We start from the raw sequence: 21,388 nt of genomic DNA, 5'->3' as shown, positions 1-21,388 counted from the left end.
TAAAGGTGCCTGGGATGTCACAAAAAAGCTTCACGTATTCAAAAACCTATATACAGATGTAGAATCTGCCGCAATTTCATATTTTGTGCAAAATGCTACAACTATGGCCATGTTCATATGCATCCAATGTATTGTGCTAAAGAATTAGGTATTACTATTATCCACTAAAATATATTTGTGTTTTTAAACTACTTGCATTGTGATACATTTTTTATTTTAATTTATTTCTTAACTCAGATTCATGTCATACAAAGTCAAATACAGGTTTCATTCACGATTGGAAAAAGTGTGTTAAGTCTGTATGTGTATCTTCAAGGTTAGATCTTGCTTACAGACTGACCGATGGATCAAATGAATGTTGGCAAAGTAATGGGTCTCAAGGAAAGGTGAGCTTTTATGCATTTTTTTTTCTCAGTTCTAATTTTTCAGACTCTCATAAAAATTCTCTGAAATTTTTTTAAAATAAAGTAGAGGGACCAAAATAAGCAGTTTTTGTAACTAAGTAAATAGTTCAAATTCCACTAAATGGTGCATGTGGTGGAATGGAAGTTAGTGTTATCTGGAGAGTGAAGATGTCATTGATGGGATGGGATTAGCCTGCTAACATTTCAGCTCCCGGTTTAGAATATTGATGGTTCATTAAACATTTTCTTATTAAATTTCTATTGGTATGTTGCCGTTTTACTTGTTCTATTTTCTTTGCAAAAAGCTCTGAAACAATCCATTTTTTTTACGGGTGGAACGTTTAGTTCGGACCTGGTCACAGGTCTGAACAATCGAACTCGAATTAGTTGATCGATTTCGATTGAACTAGTTCAGCTTTTAGTTCAATAGAAAAAAATCTAGTTCACTAGTTTGTTTAGTTCTTAGTTCGTTCAGTTCTTTGTTCATTTAGTTCTTAGTTCAATCTGTTTAGTTTTCTTTCTCTCATTCAATTTCATAACTAGTTCAGTAGTTCGTTTAGTTCTTTAGTTCTATTTCTTAGTTCGATTTGGCATCTAGTTCGCCAGTAGTTCGATTTCTCACCTAGTTCACTGAACTAGAAATCTAGTTCCCTGAACTGAAGCTTTTTTTTTTTTTTAAATTCCTTTATGGTCAAAGTGAGAGCCTTCACTATACAAGTCAAAAAATGATGAATATTCGTTTTGTCTAAAATAATGTGGTACATTGTAAAGATATTAACAGATTTTAAGATAAATCACAGAACAGAAAAAAAAGCGCTTTTTTTGTTAAATCATAATATCTGTAATGCTTCTTGATTTCAGGTAAGGATTTTGTTGTTTGTTCAAATTTCTGAGCCAATAATAAGTTTTTCTTTCTAATGAGGTTGCTTTAAGCTATTAGCCTTTAGCAGACCTAGTGTTATCCCCCGATACAACATCCAGTCTTTCATGTGCTGCCATTAAAGTGCAAATGTCTATGGCATGGATAATTGTGATGCGCAGTTTCCACCAGGTGGAGGCACTGGGCTCCCTTTGATGGAAACCTGCACTAGAGTTTTAATTTTGCCAAGGGATTTCAAAGCCAAACGAATACACAAGAGAAGTTTTACATGTTGCATAATCATGTGGCATGGGCGCTGACCATTTTCTGAGTCTTGAAAATTCAACGACTGGCCACCTCAGGTCAGAACCGGGGAACACAGCACAGAAGGCCAACACCACCCAGTCGCCAATAATAAATAAACTACTAAATTTAAATCTAATTTTAAAACCAAGACCACCTCAGGTATTTTCGTCACCAGAGTGTAGTTTGTTTTTTCCCGAAATAACCACAAATCTAAAAAATCAACTTAGTCTTCCTTTCAATAACCTTAAATTAAGATATAGTTAAGTTGCAATGTATTAGCAAATACTCAATGACATAAGATGATTTTCATGATTTTTCCCCCCCTGAAGCTTACTCCATTTGTGTTTAATTCTGATTAAAGCAGGCAAAACAGCTAATAAAGCATTATTTTTTTTTGATAGAAACATAATGAGTATTTTCTCCTTATGTATAGCCTGAAGCAAAGGAGAGCCAGAGGGGACATGATTCAGTTGTTTAAATTTATGAAAATGAAAGACGTTAGTGGGTTAAATTTTCCCACAGAAAGCAAGACAAGAGGACATTATTTTAAGCGATTCAAAACTCAGGCTAACCTTGAAATAAGGAGAAAGTACTTCTTTAGTAGGGTCGTGGGGACTTAGAACAGCTTACCAGAAGAGGTGCTAATGAGCAAGGGAGTGGATAGCTTTAAGAGGGCCATTGTTCTTCATTCGGGACTTATAAACTGACTAGGACCAGCCTAGCGGAGCCCAAAGCTTGTTGCTGGTCGTCACATTTGTATTTGTATTTACTTTTTTTGTGTAACTGACTAATACACTTGCAATGTATTTTTATTTATTTCTTAAAAATCATCAGATCCAGAAACGTTTCAAGGAAATGGCGACTGATTTTAATTACTTACACTTAACAATATATGGGTCATTCTTTAGAATGTGTAACATTTGATCGAAAATAGTTTTCAATCTCAAAACCTTTTGTTTTTATTCTTACATGAAAGTGTTACCTACTAGAAGTAACCATAAACAATGGCCCAGCTAAATTCCAATTATTTTGCTCATGAATTTAAAAAAAAATGTATAAAATACCCTGTTCACGGGAAAAAAAGAAAAAAAAAAAGAAGAAATTTAGTGTTTGAAAATACAGGCCAATTTAATATCAAAGAAATAATTTTGTTAATTGTGCAAACAATGAGCTATTTTAATGATTAGTGTGAACCTAATATTAATCTCTCTTAATTAAAGTACAGCGTTAATTTTAGTTATCTTTTAGTTCAAATTTGTTAAAAAAATAGGATAATATTACTGTATTTCCAAATTAGTAAATTTGTGAATATACTGCTAATTTAGAAATTGACTGTCTAAAAATGATGTATTTCCCCTTCATCATTTATTCTCGCCTCAGAAATAAAGACATTGATAACGACATAAATAATTCCATTAATATAACCCTAAAGGATACATTTTTCAGGGAAATAATTTTTTTCTTGGTTGCTACAATCTGCACATGTTAAGCATGTAAAAACATGTACACTTTTTTTTTTTAAATTAATTTACATCCCTGAAGTTCAAGTTCAAGTTCAAGGAGGTGAGAATTCTAAATAACCACTCTTGGTTTTTAAAACAAAATCTATTATGTTGCTTTTCAACAAAAATCTCACAACTTCTTTCTAGTTGAAAATAAACAAAGGGGTTCTCTTGTATCATGGGAAATAAAATGTGATGTCATTACTGCCATCTGTTAATGAGAAATGGTATTTTGTGTTTAGGTAACGGAGGTGAGAATTTATTGACGTAGTTCCTTATACTACTAAAACGAACTAAAACACAATATTAGAAAATTACATATACTTAAACAATTAGTATTTGAGACACTTGTAAAAGAAATAATAAATAAGTAAATATATACTTTTACCTAAACAAGTTATTAAGCAACGTAAACAGTCACACCAGGTGTGTAACATGCCACAGAGGTGAGAATTCAAATGCTGTGAACCAAAAATGTAATAAAATAAAAATTATTATTAAATTTTTTTTTTGCAGGTTTAAATAGATATATTTTAGATGAAAGTAAAAAACATTATTAAATGAATTGTTCCTTAAAGTGTTTATTGCAAAAGGTTTGTGAGAAAATATTACTTTTTGAAGAATGACCCATATCCTGGATTAGAAATATTGGTCACATTTTAGGATTTCAGTATCGAAACATTTCTGGGAGAAAACCCTAAAACTCTTTTCACTAACATCATCAAAGCTTGTCTGAAATTGCATTTTTTAAAAAAAATTCACTCTCCAAAAGTGACCGGTGGAGTGTCCCTCCAGGGAGGTGCGATCGCCCCTCCATTGGTCCTATTTCCATCTAGTTCATGCTTATTAAAATATTGTTGTTTTTTCCTATGATGAAGTACATGAAAAATTTTACAGCATTGGATACGCTTAGAAATGCAACCAGACATTTTAATTCATCATTTACATATGGCAGTTGATCCTTCTGTATCAAGTTGCATGCCTTCTCTAGTAGTTGTGAGTGGTGGTCCATCATTATCAACTTTGAAGAATTTGCGAACTATTGAGCTTGATCCTAATGATTCTGTTGTGCAACTTCTTTGTGAACAAACTGAGGTATGTTTTTTAGCATGTCCTTTTAACTAAGTGTACTTATAACATTTGACAAAAAAAAAATCTTTCAAATTTTGTGAAAAATTGTAATGAAGTAAAGTTTTAATATGGAAAGTAATATAATTTGAATTGCTTAGGAAAAAAAAAAAAACTTGAAACAGGGTATTTATCTATAATGACAAATTAAATATCAAAAATACTACCTGCAGTTTGAAGAAAAGGTTTCAATTGGATTGTAACACCAAATTAAGGACAAACATATTATTGTTCTGGCTACATGGCTTTGCACTCAATTTTTGTCCCATTTTAAGCTTTCATCACCAGTATGTTCAGAAAGTAACATGCTTTGATGCGGTAGGCAGTTTTGTGAAATGAAAAGCAGAAATATAGGTTGTTCTCCTTTAAAACTAATTTCTCAGTACAAGAGTAACAGAGGAGAAAAGGTCCTAAGTCATCCGTAGCCTTCTCTGCCCACCTTTTGCTTCTCTCTCCACAGTGTTATGCTTATCGCTTTTGACACATTTCATTTGTCATAAGGTTGAGATCCTTATGTATAGTTCTCAGATACATGTATTGGAAAATGTCAGTGACAAACATAATAATTCCTAAATTCAAATTCCTATGATGATAATGATTTATAATTAACTGTATTTAAATTAAATGTTTTGTTGTTATTTGAAATATTTTATGCATCACTCTTACAGTTATTAAATTGCATTTTTGATAATTAGTCTTTTTACATAACCTGTAAAAAGTATCATAAGATTGCAGGTCATATTCAGCACTTGTTTAGGATTTTATGGTTGCTCAATTTTCTTTATGTTTCAGAATGTAAAGCTCAAAATTTTATTCATAGTATAGTTAATGGAGGTCAGTGGAACAGCCAGAAAAAATTTTCTTTGAGGGGTTTTTAAAATCGAAAATTTTTGCTTTTTATCAGTCATTTTTTGATTTGAAAATATTATTCAATGTACTTAATCAAACCATTTCATGGGATTATTAGTATGTAATTATTAATTTGTGTCACTTGCTAAAAAATAATTAATAATTTGCACTGATATCACCATGGCTTTTAAACGAAGAAGGAACAAATAAGTACACGATATATTGTCATTACATAAGTTTACTTATTTATTTATTTTCACAAGATCATTTGAAATCTCTTCACATGCATCAATGTCTTTATGAATGTCGAATGCAAGCTGTTAAGGGTTTTGATCTTTGGATAAGAATTGGGAGAGAGCCACTTAAATTCAGTGTGGTGGTAGGCTTTCTCTTGCTAGGTTTCTGAAAAAAAGGATTTGGGCATCAACGAAAGTACTGGATTGTCATTTATAGACTTGCTAGTTGTACTCGCATGGTTCTGATCATGCTGTAAAAATAAATAAAAAAAGCAAATATAAATTTCCTTTCCACTCCGAAATAAAAACTAAGACTCTGTTTCGTTAATTTAAATGTGCACATATAATTTTGTCTAAACTTGAAACATATTCCATTAAGTAATAAAAAAAGATCATGATACAATGACGATATCTGTTAGTCAAAACTCCTTCTTTCAAAGAAAATAGAATTTTATGAAAAACATGCATTTTATGTATGTAAAAATGCATTTAAACTTTGCATGTAATTTCAGTGAAAGGCACTTCCACGATGGTGACAAATTTTACAAAAGAACCTTTTTTTCTTCATTAATGTTATTGGAATGATTTTGCAAACTATATCACTCTTTATGCCTTGTTCAGTACAGCGTTGGGTTCCTTTCTGGCTTTGTGGTAGAAACTTCACTTCAAATCAGTGGCGGATCCACAGGGGGGGGGGGCGATCGCCCCCCCCAACAGACTTCGTGGTTTTTTTTTTTTTACTATTAGGTTGCATACCAAAATAAATCGTTTTTGATTGAACACTTTCTGAAGAATAATCTAATTTTTTTTCAAATTCAAAATTTATACATTAATTTTTTTTCATTTATGCTCAAAATTTAAATGATAAATGTTAAAAACTGAAAGCGTATTTCCTTCTCAGCGTTTGTTTTATATCGTTCGAAGGTGTAATCATACCTGCATATTTATAACTGGTGCCATACATACGTTTTATTTTTGCTCCAGGGGGGAGGGGGTTTTACATATTCCCTTAATTTGCGGTTTTTTAATTGATTGATATGAAAATACGGGGTTTTTTTTCTCCTTTATCTATTTGATAAATTTAATTATTTTATATATAAATGTGAGTTGATGAAGTCAGTAGCATTGCTACGGTGGCGCGGATGGGTTTGCCCCAGGTGGCACCCGAAATTGATCTTCAACTTTTTTTGAAAAATTTAAATGCTTCAATTCTAAAAAAAATTCCCCAACATTTCAATTTATATTAAAAATTATTTTGCAGGGCGGGGCTAAGCCGGGTGACACCCCCTAGAGTGTGACACTAAAATGAATATGAGAAATTTCAATGTTTCAATTCTGAATTTTATTTCCAACATGAAAAAAAAAAAATTTTCTATCAAACATATTGGTCTCACTAGAAGGGCATTTGAGGCGGCTGGTACTCATATGGAGTGGGGCCGGGGGGGGGGGCGGAGACACCCAAAACGCATGTAAGAGTTCCGGAAAAATGTAAATACCAACAGAAATTCGCATATGTTTTATAATCTCTCAAATGCATTGGTATCAATACGAGGGAAACGTTTATTTCGGATGATATCCCTCTCGGGGGGGGGGGGGGGGGACACAATTTCGTTTTGTTTATGAATATTGTTTGAACTTTGTTTCTTTCATCGAACATTGAATAAGGTTTTTTTTCGCCTTCGGTTGATGGGGAGGGGTGAGGGGTGATAGCCCAGATTACCACCCCGGTTGACATCCAAGTTTGCTATGCCACTGATTGAGTGTAATTTAACAATGCTGTAACAGAATATAGTTTTTTAACAGATCAATTTTTTTTTTAATCGTTAAAAGATCTTTTCTGTCTCTTGTATTTCGCATTTCCTAGTAAAATCTTATTCAAACAAAAGTAAACTACACTTAAAACGTTTTATTTTGATCCTAAATTTATTTTAATACTGGTTAAATAGTGGAAAATTATGTTTTGTATAACGAAAATTAACCGCTTTATTTGCTTCTGGTTCTATCATAAAAGCAATTTTTGTTACAAGATTTATTTCGATATATCTTTATTTAAACTTTTGTTTCGCGTTTTTTACTGCCGCTATTTGTAGTTTTTTCTTCTTCTTTAAACTTAATCTTGTTTAATTGTTTTTATATATATCACTATCAGTTTTAATTTCTTCGCTTTACAAATTATTGTTACTATTGCTAATATAATAAAATTATTATCGTTGGTATTACTGTTATTATTTTGACTTATTTGTGAAGCTTCAGTTAATACTTTACAATACAAACTTTTACAATACAATAAATGTTACTTTACAATAAACAATAGTCAGAATTTTCAGTCATCTCCGCGTCATAGATGTTTTATATTTCAGATAACTTTATGTAAATAGTAAATAAGTCCAACTCAGCAGTTTTTAATCGTTTGCTTTTGTGATTTTTTTTCTATTTTATTCTATGCTTTTATAAGATAGAGATCCTGTTTTTACATTGTTGATTTTACTGCATTTTATAAAGAGACATATTTTCTTTATTATTAAAACTAATTTAAACATTTTAAAACGAAGCTGAGTGCCTTTTGAGAGTGTCAAATGTCATTAAATGCTGAAATGCTGACTTAATTTTATTTTTGTATCAATTGTTTTAAATTTTGTAGTTTATATACATAACATTTCCAGCTAATATCTTACTTCTGCATAAATAAGTAAATGAAATATTAGACTAAGGGAAAACTAAAAATTAGTTGTGAGCGTTTTGATTTTACCTTAAAAAATAAATCCATTACTGCTGCAAAGTGTAAATGAAGTATGTATCTTTTGTATATTAATTGTAAATTTTTTATTTATTCATTTACTGTGTTTTTTATTTTGATGTTTTTATTTTCAAAACTGAAATATCTTCGAATGCGCTATGCAATCGAACTTTTCTCAGCTTTCTATTTCGTATGTTATAAAAGGTAAACAAAAGCAAACATTATTTTTATTTTTGTTTAAATCATGAATTGAAATATTTTGAACGAAATTCTAGGCTCAAATGATAGAAGTTAAATGCTGTATTACTATTTTAATTTTTTTTTCAAAACTGTTTTAATTTTTGAAATATATACGTATTATTTTTACTTTTCAAGTCTGTCTTTATAAGTACGTGAAATCTCAGAATCAACTCATATTGTATAGATTAAGAAATTTGCATTTTCTAACATTTAAATTATTTTCTATATTCAGCCATAAATTGAATTTTCATTAATTTCAAAATATTTCCTTTTCGACAGAAAACTCTCTTTGCAGAATTTGATATTTGAAATTAAAGTAAATATTTTTTTCAATCTTTAAAACATAAAAATTTCTGAATAAATATTGAATAAAACAAATTCTATTAGTGAACTTTTGTAGTTACTTGTTTTCATTTTTTCTGCAATCATTAGACATTATTTTTATTCAAAAATGTATTACCGAGGAGATTCATAGAAATGCCTCATAAATCCATGTCATATCGATCTCTGAAAATCCCACGTTACATTAAAATGGTATTTTTTTTCATTCCATAATAGGATGAGAGAAAATATATAAAAAATGGCGATATAAGGGAATGTATTTCCTTTATTTGTAAGACTCAATTTAAAAGCTCATGAATGATCTTCGCAACAAAATAGCTTTTGTGCGTCTGATACTTTTGAGCGCATGTGAGAACGGATGAGATGGAATCATAGGCGGCTCGTGGGGGCAACTGCCCCTCCTTTTCAAAAACGAAGGGGCACTGCCCCTCCGTTTTTCTAACTTCAAAGTTATAGATCGACTGGAAAATGCTGGTGCTGATCGATTCACGTGTTTAAAGAAAGAAGAATTGACTTAATAAGGGTACTTTAAATGTTTGTCACGTTTTTTGATGAAGATTAAATTGGAGCTTTGAATCGAAAGAAGGAAGTCTACTGTTGATATTTGTCTCGAGATTTCAGGTCGTGTCCCTAGGTTTTTTTTTTTTTTTTTTTGAGACGATCATTTAACCAACAAAAAAATACCATAGCCCAATTTTATAAAATTTAAAATAAAATAATAAATAAATAAATAAGGGCGCTGCCCACATCCCCCCTCCTGTGACTTCTCTGATCCCCCCCCAAATTTTTTGTGGACCAATCGCCCATGGATAAAATCGCCCCCCCCCCAAAACAGGCCTCTGGATCCACCACTGCTTCAAATGCCAGAGAACATAGGTTTGATTCCCACTGGTGCTTTGAGTGGTATTTCCTTTCTTTGTGCTGAAAATCTTTCTCATGTTGTCTTATATATGAATAAATAAAAAAATACGAAATCTTGAGGCAATGTTACTCAACCTTTCCATGGTTATTAACTATGGACACATAAACAACAATAACAGTAGCGTCATATAAGCCAAAGGCAACAATTTTTTTTCTTAATTAAAAACATGGTCACCTTTTTGTAATAGATCAACACATGAAAAGTTCCTATCATTCTGCCACAGTCATTCTATCACAACACATGAACTTCAATTTGTCAAAATTAGTTAAACTAGCAGTTTTTTACTGTTAGTTCACTATCATGAAATAATTCATCAGTTAAAAGATTGAATTAATACATAATTTCACAAAATCATTGTCATTTTGTCCCAAAGCGGAAAAAAGCCTAAACTTTGAGAAAAAAGGAATAAAAATTATTTTTTTCCTTGTTTTGCTTTACATATTTTAACAATAAAGTGCAGATAAAAAAAACAACTTAAATGATAATAATTTCACTGTAAGTGCTTAAAGCTTAAAAAAAAAAAAAAAAAAAAATCAAAACTGTCTTTACGCTGCACATGGAATTGCCCTGAACTAAAAGGTATTATTTTCTGTATTGTAATTAAAATAGCTGTGCTTTGGATTGCTGTAAACTAAAATCCCAACGAAACATAAGTGAAAAAGAGCCAAGTTAGATTGAAATTAGGTCCTGGGTAGGCATTGTGACAATCAAACTTCTATGAAAAACTGCTATGGAACTTGGTACCCGTTTAGATCTGAACTCTGTTGTTGGTGACACTACCTACCCAGAACCTCATTTCGATTGAACTTAGTTCCTTTTCACATTTATGTTTTGTTGGGGTACAGTAGAGCGCCGATTATCCGAACACGTCGGGACCGACCCTAGTTCGGATAAGCAAAAGTTCGGATAATTGGACAGACAATTTAAAGGATACCCCTATCTATACAAAAACCTTTACACTTTATCCAGGCTTAGGACTGGCAACACTGTTAGTGCTGGCGTGTTTAAAAATGTTTTTTTTTGTCTTTTTTTTCATTTTTTAAACTTTTTTTTTGTCTTTTTTTCATTTTTTAAACTTTTTTTTTGTCTTTTTTTCATTTTTTAAACTTTTTTTTGTCTTTTTTTCATTTTTTAAACTTTTTTTTTGTCTTTTTTTTAAAAAGATTATAATTTAAGTAAAAAAGCTTTTGATTTTTTCTTGCTTCAAAGAAGACATTCTTTTCAATGCTGCCATATCTCTAATGCTTCTTAAATGCATTGCTTGAATAGGATCAGCGTCTTTCTGCCTTTCGAGCCATTTCATAGCTTTTTCCAAGCATTCAAAGGCTTCGCTATGTGATGGACCTGGGTCATTTTCAGAGCATTCATTTTCAATTTCATTTTTATTTTCTTCATTTTCGCCTTCAATTTCAGCCACAATCTCATTGTCATTTAAAATCTGATATCCAGGGTCTTGCATGCTGTTCGCATAAAGTTCGGAAAAAAATTTTAAAAGGCGAAAAACACGGTTCGGATAATTGGAAGTTCGGTTAATTGGAGTTCGGATAATCGGCGCTCTACTGTATCATTAATATTTGAAAGCTAAATCATACGTTATGCTCTTCTTTAGACAATTTAATGTAAAAGAGCGTACAAATACATGACTTTCTCCCCCCCCCTTGCTGCTTTTACAGTGCACTGGTTTCTTTTCATTAGTAATTTCAAAGATATTTTAGTAACTGGGTTTTGTCCGATAGTCAATTATTTGCTATAATTGATTGCTTCTCCTGAAATTTAGTTACAATTGAGAAAACTACTAAGACTCCTAATTCTCAAACTCTTCTCACAAGAGCTACACTGTCTGGAGGAATTATCATAACGTAGATTGTAAAATGTGCAGAATTGGTGAAAACATTTCCCCATTACTTATAATTCCATAACTATAAGAGACTCATGACATTAGGATTATAGGTCTTCTGTGCAGCTTTATTAAAAATACTAAATGTCATGCATGTATATCTAATAGTTTTTGAGAAATGATAGGGTCAAAAATAGCTTGAAATGGTACATGTAAGATACTCACTGGCAAATGTGTCGCCCGTCTATTTCCTGATTTCCGAACTTGGCTGACACACTGCTGTGTATCTAAATACTGTGGCCAAAAAACTGGCGAGAAGATGTTAGTAAGAGATAGGAAACAAACAAAGTTAAAAGACGTAACCATAGCAACATTAAACAAAACATCAATAATTTCAATGGAGATGAGATTTTTTGAACTTTATTCAAAACGGCTTGCAGCTTTTTCCTTTGGAGATAGAAGCTTAGTTTTTCGACAATAGGTCGAGATAGATCGGGCATAAAAAATGTTGCTTTTTCCAATGGTGTCAAAAGGAAAACTGCGGTTCAACTCCTTTACTTTTTATTGATAGATTTAATGAAGAAAGTAGTGCCTAAATTTCAGCTAAGCCTAAAATTATTCGAGCTAAAAACGCAATGCTGTAATTAAGTTAGAGAATTGAAACAAATTGCGTAGAATGAAGAAAATTCTACTCTTTCCAACGATATATAATATTAATATGTAATATTAACTAACAATGTCATTTGTGTTATTTAATATAATAAAAAAAAATAGAAAAATATTATTAAATTACGAATAATTTTATAAAAATTAAATTAAAACTAAACAAACATTTAAGCACTACGTTACCGCCCCTAAGCCAGTGCTGAAGAATTTACCAGTGCTATTTAATAAATCGAACTTAAACACACCTCTCTAAAAAGTACCTAAAATAATTTATTTAAAAAAATTATGAACGAATGGCAGTAACATTGATTGCTTCTGAACTGATTACTTTATTCGCATAGAATTAAATCCGTTAATAATGACCTCCCATAGATAACAAGAACATATTTATGAATTTTTTTTTTTTTTGAAAGAAGGTTACTTCCAGGATTCGTTTATTTTTTTCCTTACAATAGTTTGTTTTCTGATTGGAACTAAATGGGGAAATTGACTTTTTGTTTTGTTGCAAAGTAAACCTCAAATTAACCGGCATGCCGGAAAATTCGAATTTTCCGGCATGCCGGTCAACCTCGCTTTTTTCCAGCATGCCGGATAATGTGGGGTAATACGGTATATAGATTATTTTTGCAAATATACTTTAGACTATATTATTTAAAACCTATCTATTTCATTATATTCTGTTCATTTTATTTGCCTATGGTATGCTTATTTGTGCAATCTAACTTCAATGTTTATGCTTTAATAAAGTGAAGTGAAAGAATGTAAGCACTATAGTTATCATTTTATGAGAAGTGTATTAGTTACTTCTAATATTCTATTTTTATTTCCTAGTTTTATCATTATATTGAGATCGCTATAAAGAAGTGCCTAAGTGATGGCATTAACTGCAAAATTCATGGCTTAAATGTTGTTGGTCGGCGTAAAGTTGATGCAGAAAAAAGGGCCAGATTTACCTACTTAGCTTCAGATATTGATGTAGAATATCGTAGTGAAGCATCTTACAACTCAAAAACCAATAACAATGAGCTTCAGAAAGACCTTGAAACAAAAGTGTATGTGTGGGGCTTAAATGATAAAGACCAGTTAGGTGGATTACGAGGGTCTAAGGTACACATCAGAACTGCAATTTTTCCTTTATAAGAAAAATTTTTCATAATTTTTTTCAACATCATTAATCTAATTTAATATTTTAGGTGAAACTGCCTGCTTTTTCAGAAAATCTGTCAGTTTTGAAACCTGTGGCAATATCCGGAGGATCAAAAAGTTTATTTATAAGTATGATTTAGTTAATGATTTTCTTTTTAAAGCCATCACCATTTGTTTCCTGTTTTTTTTTTATTCTTGAATATGTGTTATTTTTCTATTATGTCCCTGTGTCCCAACAGCGTTATTTAGTGAAACTGAAAATTACTTCTTAAATGCTTTATTTTTATTTTACTCTAGTACTTATAAATAACGGTAGTTATATACTGCGGACAATAGTTCTGATAGTAATGAAATGAAGGCAATTGTTTGCCTTAGTCATTTTCATTAAGACACATAAATGTATGTGTGTGTGTATTAATATATTATGATTATTTAAAACTCTTTTTGGCCATGAAACCAGTAGTTTTCTAAAGTTTGTTATCTGTTTTAAGTTTTTTACTGCGTTGCTGAATTTCATAATGCTGTGTATTTTTATTATTCTAATTAATAAGTTTCTATATCGTAGTTTCACAAGACGGCAAGGTATTTGCATGTGGGGAAGGAACTAATGGCAGACTTGGCTTGGGGCATTCCAATAATGTTTCTGTTCCTCGACAGATGACATCTCTTTGCCATTTTGTTGTACGAAAAGTTGCTGTCCATTCAGGTAAAGTGTGACTCAATTTGATGTAGAAGTATCAATGAAATATGAAAATTTCCAAATTATATTACTGCTCAAAGTTTCTTTTTGAAGAACCCTTATAACTTAAGCATCACCAGATGCTCTCAGGATGGGATACCCTGAACCAGCCCTAACATCTATTGACCAACCAACCACAGTCAGCAGTGGTGTACCCAGGTTTTTTTTCCTGGGAGGGGCTAGAAATTTTGTAAGAAACTGATACACGAAGTCAGTGGCAAAATCAGTGAAATTTCTGCAGCCTCCCCCAATTCCTCAGAAATCTTTTTCCCAATTTTAAGCTATATTTTGAGAGAAAGGATTCTCAGAATGTCCCTTGGAAAATTTTGAAATCAAAAAGTTTAAGCTGTCTTTAGTGACGTTATTTTATTGACAGGCAGTTCTGCGAAAAAGCATGAATTACTCCATATTTCTGTAAAAAAAAATTTTAATCATACTTTCTTTAAATGTCTTGCATGTCGTGAAGTAGAGCAGCAATGTGTATGTGTATGAATTTTGAATCAATATCCATTTTAGAAAAATGTAATAATACTTCCTGTAATATTTTCTTTGCTCCTGTACTTTCCCGAAAAATCTTTTTTTTTCCGATAAATTCTTATATATTTCCAGAAAATATAACCTCTAGAACTTTGCTGATATATTCAGCCATTTATTAATGCATTTCATCTTTTATTTTAGTTATTCTTTCATTAATTCATTTGCTCATTATTTTCATTTGTATTAGGACACAGTCCATGAAAGTTTCTATTAGGACCATAACACATGAACAACAATTGCTGTAACTCATCATCATTTGCAAAATATTGATGTGCCCAAAACTTTCCTGGTCATTGCATCCTTTGACCAATTAATTTTGTTTTGTGGCACCTCTATTGTAGATCTATTTCTAGCAATCGATTAATATATATGTATATATTTGTATATTTACTTTTAAATAGAAAGAATTGTATATATGCTAGTAGAGATTGACAGTCAATCATAATGCTTATATATGTGCATGATTTTGTGGAAAAAACCAGAAAGTATGTTTAAACAGGGTTACTGCTTATTATTTATTGAATAAAATAAAACTTTTTGAATTTTTAATTTGGAGGAATGGTGTTTTTTGTTTTTGTTTATTAAAATAGAATATCTCTGAAATTGTGTGCAACTCTGATGAGTCACTGTTAAACTTTTCTGTTTAATTAGCAACTAAAGTATGATACCTCTTATCTGTCCCTGTGACCCCCACTTTGGGAACCCCGGCTTTAACTAATATCATTAACAAAAATTATAAACAACTGTAGTCCTAAAACTAAATTTTATCAGACACCATTTAAAAGTTCAATTTTACTAAGAATGATTACCTCTCACAAGTACTATATTTATTTCCAATGTATTTTGAATGACAGTTTCGCATTTTATATTAAATCACGCACACATGTGTGACTTTTTTAGGATTTTTAATTTTATTTTTTGTTATTACACATTTTCAAATGAAATATAGGTTGTCATGTGCAGGACAAAATGCCTACTTTTCCATGGAATATCCCCATTTCACTTTGCCCCATATTCCCCTATATTGAAACTCATAGCTCCTCAAAAAGAAATTGTCTAGTGAGTAAGTCGACCCACTAGCATCTTATGAAAATTTAGGAAAAAGTAAATTTTTGTTCATAAACCACATCATATATCTATTAGAAAGAAACTGCTGATGAATCATCACTGAATAATGAACATGATAGAATAATGAAAATCGACTGAACCTCATTCAAAGACAAGATCTGAAAATTAGACTTTTTGGAGATTCAGGTTTTAAAGTCAAGTAGCCCTCAAGGCCCGCAGATAGAGCATTTACTGCTGAGTTTCATTAATATTGTATGAAGTTGAATGATTTTTAAAACTTAAAAAATATGTTGAGGGATTCAGAAACATTTGATTGAAATTACAGGCTAAAAGTTGCAATAAACTTTAAAAATGAATAGAATATTTTATTGATACTTGATATTCTTAAAACATATTTACAAAAGTCATCAGAAATTAATAATTTACATTGTTTGGGTCATATATTTTCAAAACTACATAATTACTGTCTGAGTACTGATGAGATATACAGATCAACTGTTTACAGACAAAAACGGACGAGTCTATTACTTTGCAGGGATACCAGTTTGATATCTACATTTAGTTAGATGAAAAATTGTTTAACTTATATGAACTGGTTTTTTGTTTTAACTTATCATCATTAAGGCATTTCAAAACATTGTTCAAAATTATAATATTATGAGCTGCACCATCAATCAACAGTATTAAAATATTAAAAACAATTTAAAAATTCCTCCGTTTCTCAGCTTTGTGAGACATATAAAACCATCATAAATCTAACAACATTAGAAAGCACAACAACAGCGGCAAAATCCTAAGGAAGTACCAAGCACAATTTAATGCAGTTAGGCAATTTTAATGAGAGCAAACCCGTTTCATGGTGCAGTTTGAGAACTCTGCTAGTATTTGAATGAATTTTACTATTGCTGCTGGATTGTGAAAACATGAGAAATACTAAGAAGAGTGGGATAAAAAGAATTTCAGGTACACCGCCCTGGCAGATATGCCGCAAATGTCAAATTTCAACATTAAAACACATGTGAGCCACAGCTTATCTGCCAGAAATTACTGCAATTTGTTGAGTTTTCCTCAAAGCAGTATGAAAAAACTCGGTTGTAGTTTTGACTCCACAATATAGTAGAACATTAGGTATTAATAAACCGCATAAAACAAAGTTGTTCTCACATTTTGTGCAAACATAAATTAATATAAAATGCCAGCATTTGTTGTTATTTATATTTGTGTTTATTTTTTTTTATATATATATGCGGTCTTCTAAACAAGATTTCATCCATAATATCTATTATTTATATTTTTCATGTTTAAATTCATGTAAGTTAAAGCAAATGTTTCTGAAATTCTTTCAGGCGGTCGTCATGCTTTAGTGCTTACCGCAGATGGCAAAGTATTTTCTTTTGGTGAGGGAGATGATGGAAAACTGGGTCATGGAAATAAAGTGTTAGTATTAAAAAAAATAGATATTGATTGTAATTTAATTTGACATTGATCTTTCAAATTTTCTTCATTTTCTTTTAAAAACTGTTCCATATGTTTGATGTAAAACATGTGCTTGGATATGGTATCTGAAGAACAGTGGATTTGATTTTCGAACTATTAATAGCTATTGCTTGTAAAATGGAGTAGTAATTTTATTTTTAATTATTAAATTATAAATCTTAAAATGAAAAGGGGAAAATGAAAGAAAATCACAATTTGAAAGATCAAATAAGTGAAAAAAAAAAAAAACATGAATTCATTTATTATTTTTTCACAAAAATATATTAATATAAGGATAAAAATCTATTGGGCACTGTAGTCTGTAATTTCATTGCAATTAAAGACATAATGTCCACGATTATTGATGATTGGCTGACTTAAGTTTTGATGATCTGATCTCCGTTTTCGCATTATTGGGGAAAGTTAAAAAATTTCCCATCAAAGACTTCTTAAGAATCTTTACAACATGAGCAAATGTATATAAAGATCCTAGAAATTGAGCAATAAAATACTTTTTAAATTTTTTAACACTGTATTCAACTAGCACCCAATCTTCTGTAGATATTGTACTTGAACATAAGCTTAGTGGAATGTGAGTTTGACCAGACTGGTTTTCAATTTATTTAGTCAGCTCTGGCGTTGTCTAGTGGTTACATGGTATGACTTGTATTAGGTGGTAGGCAAATGATAATTTCACTATCGATAGCATGCTTTACAGCTTCATAGGTCAGCTGGCTTGCATGTCTTTTCAGATGCCTTGCGAAAAGTTTGAATCATTCTTTTAAGATCCATCGAACCAGATTTGGTGCAATCATAAGCAACTCCATAACATAAGGATTTCAGAATATAAAGGTTTTGATAAAATGAAGAACTTACTCCAGAGAATAACTTTTAATGAGAAAAAATTTTAATTCCACAGCCTATGCCATTAAGCCTAATGTTATACCCATTCCACCCCACTTAAAATTTAACATATGTCTTAAAATCTATGGAATTTTCTTTTCTGACTTTTTCAGTTGACAAAGGAGTCTTCCTTTAATGAAAATAACAGCAATAGAATGTTATATAAATGCAAACAAAATCCTGAAAACTAAGTTTCAACATATCAGATGGTTTTGATTTTCACAATATAACTTACAAGAAGGCTGCTAATAAACTGACTGTTTCCATTCAGTTTTTCTTGAACCAAAATAAAGTCGAGCTGTTGTAAATAACATGAGTGTTTTTATTTAAAAAAAAATTATTTTTCTTTTCTGTAACTCGAAAGATTAAAAAACTGCCCATTCCACCCCACATACCTATTCCACCCCACCTGACCCTACTTAAATTCACCCTCACCCATGCCCATCATGCAGCCCCATTAGTATTCCGTTGCTCATTCGTATGAGGCTATGCATTTTGGACAAGACATATTGAGTACTAGAGAAACATCTACCTTCAGCAGAAGATTATACACTGATTTCGAAAAACCTTTACAGCCCTTTATATACAGAGTCTACGTTGCAGTTCAGAGGGCGTTTCTCAGTCCACGCATGCGCAACGTCTCTGTAATTCTAATCATTTGCATATCTTATCCTGTTATACATTTCCTGTGAATTTCAGTTCATTTGCATAATTTCTTCTTGGTGTTGCAATTTTAACGAACATGAATGCATGTATATACAGTCAATTTGCGATAACTCGAGGTCCGATAACTCGAATATCACAATAACTCGAAGTTTTTATCAAGTCCCGACCCGTTTGTCTATAATTCCATGCTAATTATTCTCAATATCTCGAAGTTAACTTCCTTTAACTCAAAGTTTTTTCAAAGATGACTTGAAATTTATTTCGAAAGAACGAAAAAAAAAAAAAGAAAGAAACAAGTGACTATGAGAGAAAAAATTATTCAACTTAACTTGCAGTTCCTGCACAATAGACTTCTAAAGCAATATGAGCAGTGAGCAACTGTTCAGCCAATGTGCGATAAAGGAGTTACATGTGTAGAAATGAGTTAGCTTGTTTTCTTTTGTTGTACTGTGCTGTTTACATTTTGACATGTTGCTGGACGACGAATTTGCTTTTAAGCTGTCAAGTTTTCAAGTCAACTGATTGTACCTTTGTTCAAAGGCTAACCTCAGGTAAAAGGCGTTCCCCTTCATTCTTCAGTGCGATCATTTGCTGATAAGTTTCTGAGAGGCAGAGTTTTCTTTACTTAAAATACACCGCCAGCACAGTTATTCCATCCGAGAACTGCAGTTTTGTGCTTTTTAGTACTCATCAGCCTGGAATAGGAATCACATGAGCTGGAGGCGAAAAATCTCTTAAGGGAGCAAAGAGAGCCAAAAAAATGGTAGCTAATGCAGAGTTAGCAAACCAGATGAGCGACCCCAGCAATGGTTCGGTTCAACTGATATTGAAGGCAAGGCAGGTATATTCAGTAAGTTACCAGTTTGCTGAATGCGTAGCATTAGGTAGGGAACTAGGCTGATTTCTTCTCAGGGGTCAAAATTGTCTCCGCTGTAATTCTAGTCATATGAAGACTGCCATAATTCTAGTGTTTTAATATAGATACAAATGTATTTGAATGTATGTTCAGCTCAAAGATTGATGGCAAAGCTAAGGTATTTTGTAGTAAGTTACCGCTTTAAAGCCAGGGCTAAGGCAGAAATTCTTAAAATACACCGCCAGCTCAGTTATTCCATCCGAGGACTGCAGTTTCGTGCTTTTTAGCACTCATCAGCCCGGAATAGGAATCACAAGCAGTCCTCGGATGGAAGAACTGAGCTGGCGGTGTATTTTAAGTATTTCTGCCTTAGCCCTGGCTTTAGGGCAGTAACTTACTAGAAAATACCTTAGCTTTGCCATCAATCTTTGAGTTGAACCACACCATTGCTGCGGTCGCTCATCTGGTTTGCTAATTCTGCATTAGCTACCAGTTTGTTTGGCTCTCTTGGCTCCCTTAAGAGATTTTTCGCCTCCAGCTCATGTGATTTCTATTCCAGGCTGATGAGTGCTAAAAAACACGAAACTGCATTCCTCGGATGGAATAACTGAGCTGGCGGTGTATTTTAAGTATTTCTGCCTTAGCCCTGGCTTTAGGGTGGTAACTTACTATAAAATAGTTTTCTTTACTATTAAAGATGTCTAATTAAGTACTCTGTCCATGATATTAAAGGAAAAAGAGAAACTTCTAAAGTGGTAGAATCCATGAATCCGAATTTAAAACGAATGTAGATGTAAACCTTTCCTGAAGTAGAATCAGCTCTATTCAAGTGGTTCCAGCAGTATCAAAATCAAAACCATGCTTTTGATTTTTTTTCTCTCAATATCTTTGATTAAACTGTGCATATTGTGCGATGGTTTTTAATACTAAAATGTCATAAAACAAAACTAGTAGTTAGTCAAACTTCCGATAAGTCAAAGTTTTTCGTCGGTCCCTTTAGATTCGAGTTATCACAAATTGATTGTATATATATATATATATATATATATATATATATATATATATATATATATATATATATATATATATATTTAGGTGATGTTTTCAAAATAATTTAATTTTCACTCTAGAAATTAGATCAGCAATAAATTTAAAAAACAGAAATTCAACCACCATAAACAATGCCATTTTGTAATGCTTTAACTGTGACAGTTTCTTTGTTCAATCTCAGCCTCAACACATAACAGCTGTAAATGTCTATTTTTATTTTTCCTTGTCAAATTTGTTATGCATGAGTTAAAGTCAAAAATGCATAAATCAGGCTATTTTATAGTGATGTAAAAATACACCTTCTACTCTATATATAGAATACAGGATGGTCTAACTACGTATATATGAACCATCATGGTCAATCCACACTCAACCAATCAAACCAAAATTTCACACATTTGAAACATTGCAGATGATTATGAACAATGCAGTGTTAACAATTATGGTAACAGTGGTGGATTTCTAAAATTTGGAAAGACAGCACCTATTTTATTCTTCTGCAAATTGATCAGCATATTGAAAAACCACAAATATTTTGTTGATGCGACCCTGTGAGTTATGCTAAGTGCATCAAAACTCTTGCTCATTTGTGTTGTCATTAGGCCTTAATAAGACTCTTCTTCACAAATGCTTTTATAAGACAGCAATTGTTTTCACTAGGCAATAGTTTTAACGCCATTTGTGATATGACAAGATGCTGGCCGTTTAGTGCAAGAAATAACAAGTGTTACCATTCAAAAATTTTGAAATCGTTTCATTGTAACTGTAACTGAGAGCTCTGGGTTGTTTAAAATTGTCATTATCTCTAAAAAAAACCGTATTGGAAATTGTTGGTGCAAGCAGCATTGAAACCAATTAGACTGTAAGGGTTTCATACATAGAGTTGTTTCTTTTGAAACACCCTGTTCTAACCCTTTCA

At 31.7% G+C, this 21,388-nt stretch overlaps 1 protein-coding gene across 1 annotated transcript in view; it reads left to right on the top strand.

Moving 5' to 3' along the window:
- Positions 1–21,388, top strand: part of LOC129231584 (E3 ubiquitin-protein ligase HERC2-like) — a 153,056-nt gene that overhangs the window by 2,202 nt on the left and 129,466 nt on the right. Inside the window, exons 2-8 of the mRNA XM_054865941.1 lie at positions 6–148; positions 238–386; positions 3,969–4,166; positions 12,860–13,135; positions 13,222–13,303; positions 13,740–13,880; positions 16,865–16,955. Of these exons, the coding sequence (XP_054721916.1) occupies positions 118–148; positions 238–386; positions 3,969–4,166; positions 12,860–13,135; positions 13,222–13,303; positions 13,740–13,880; positions 16,865–16,955 (968 nt within the window). The 5' untranslated portion in view covers positions 6–117. The remainder of the gene's footprint in view (positions 1–5; positions 149–237; positions 387–3,968; positions 4,167–12,859; positions 13,136–13,221; positions 13,304–13,739; positions 13,881–16,864; positions 16,956–21,388) is intronic.

The sequence above is a fragment of the Uloborus diversus genome, chromosome 10 (assembly GCF_026930045.1).
Source record: "Uloborus diversus isolate 005 chromosome 10, Udiv.v.3.1, whole genome shotgun sequence".
In the NCBI taxonomy this organism is placed as follows: domain Eukaryota; kingdom Metazoa; phylum Arthropoda; class Arachnida; order Araneae; family Uloboridae; genus Uloborus; species Uloborus diversus.
The sequence above is the reverse complement of the archived record's forward strand: the minus strand, read 5'-3'. Positions and strand labels throughout refer to the sequence as shown.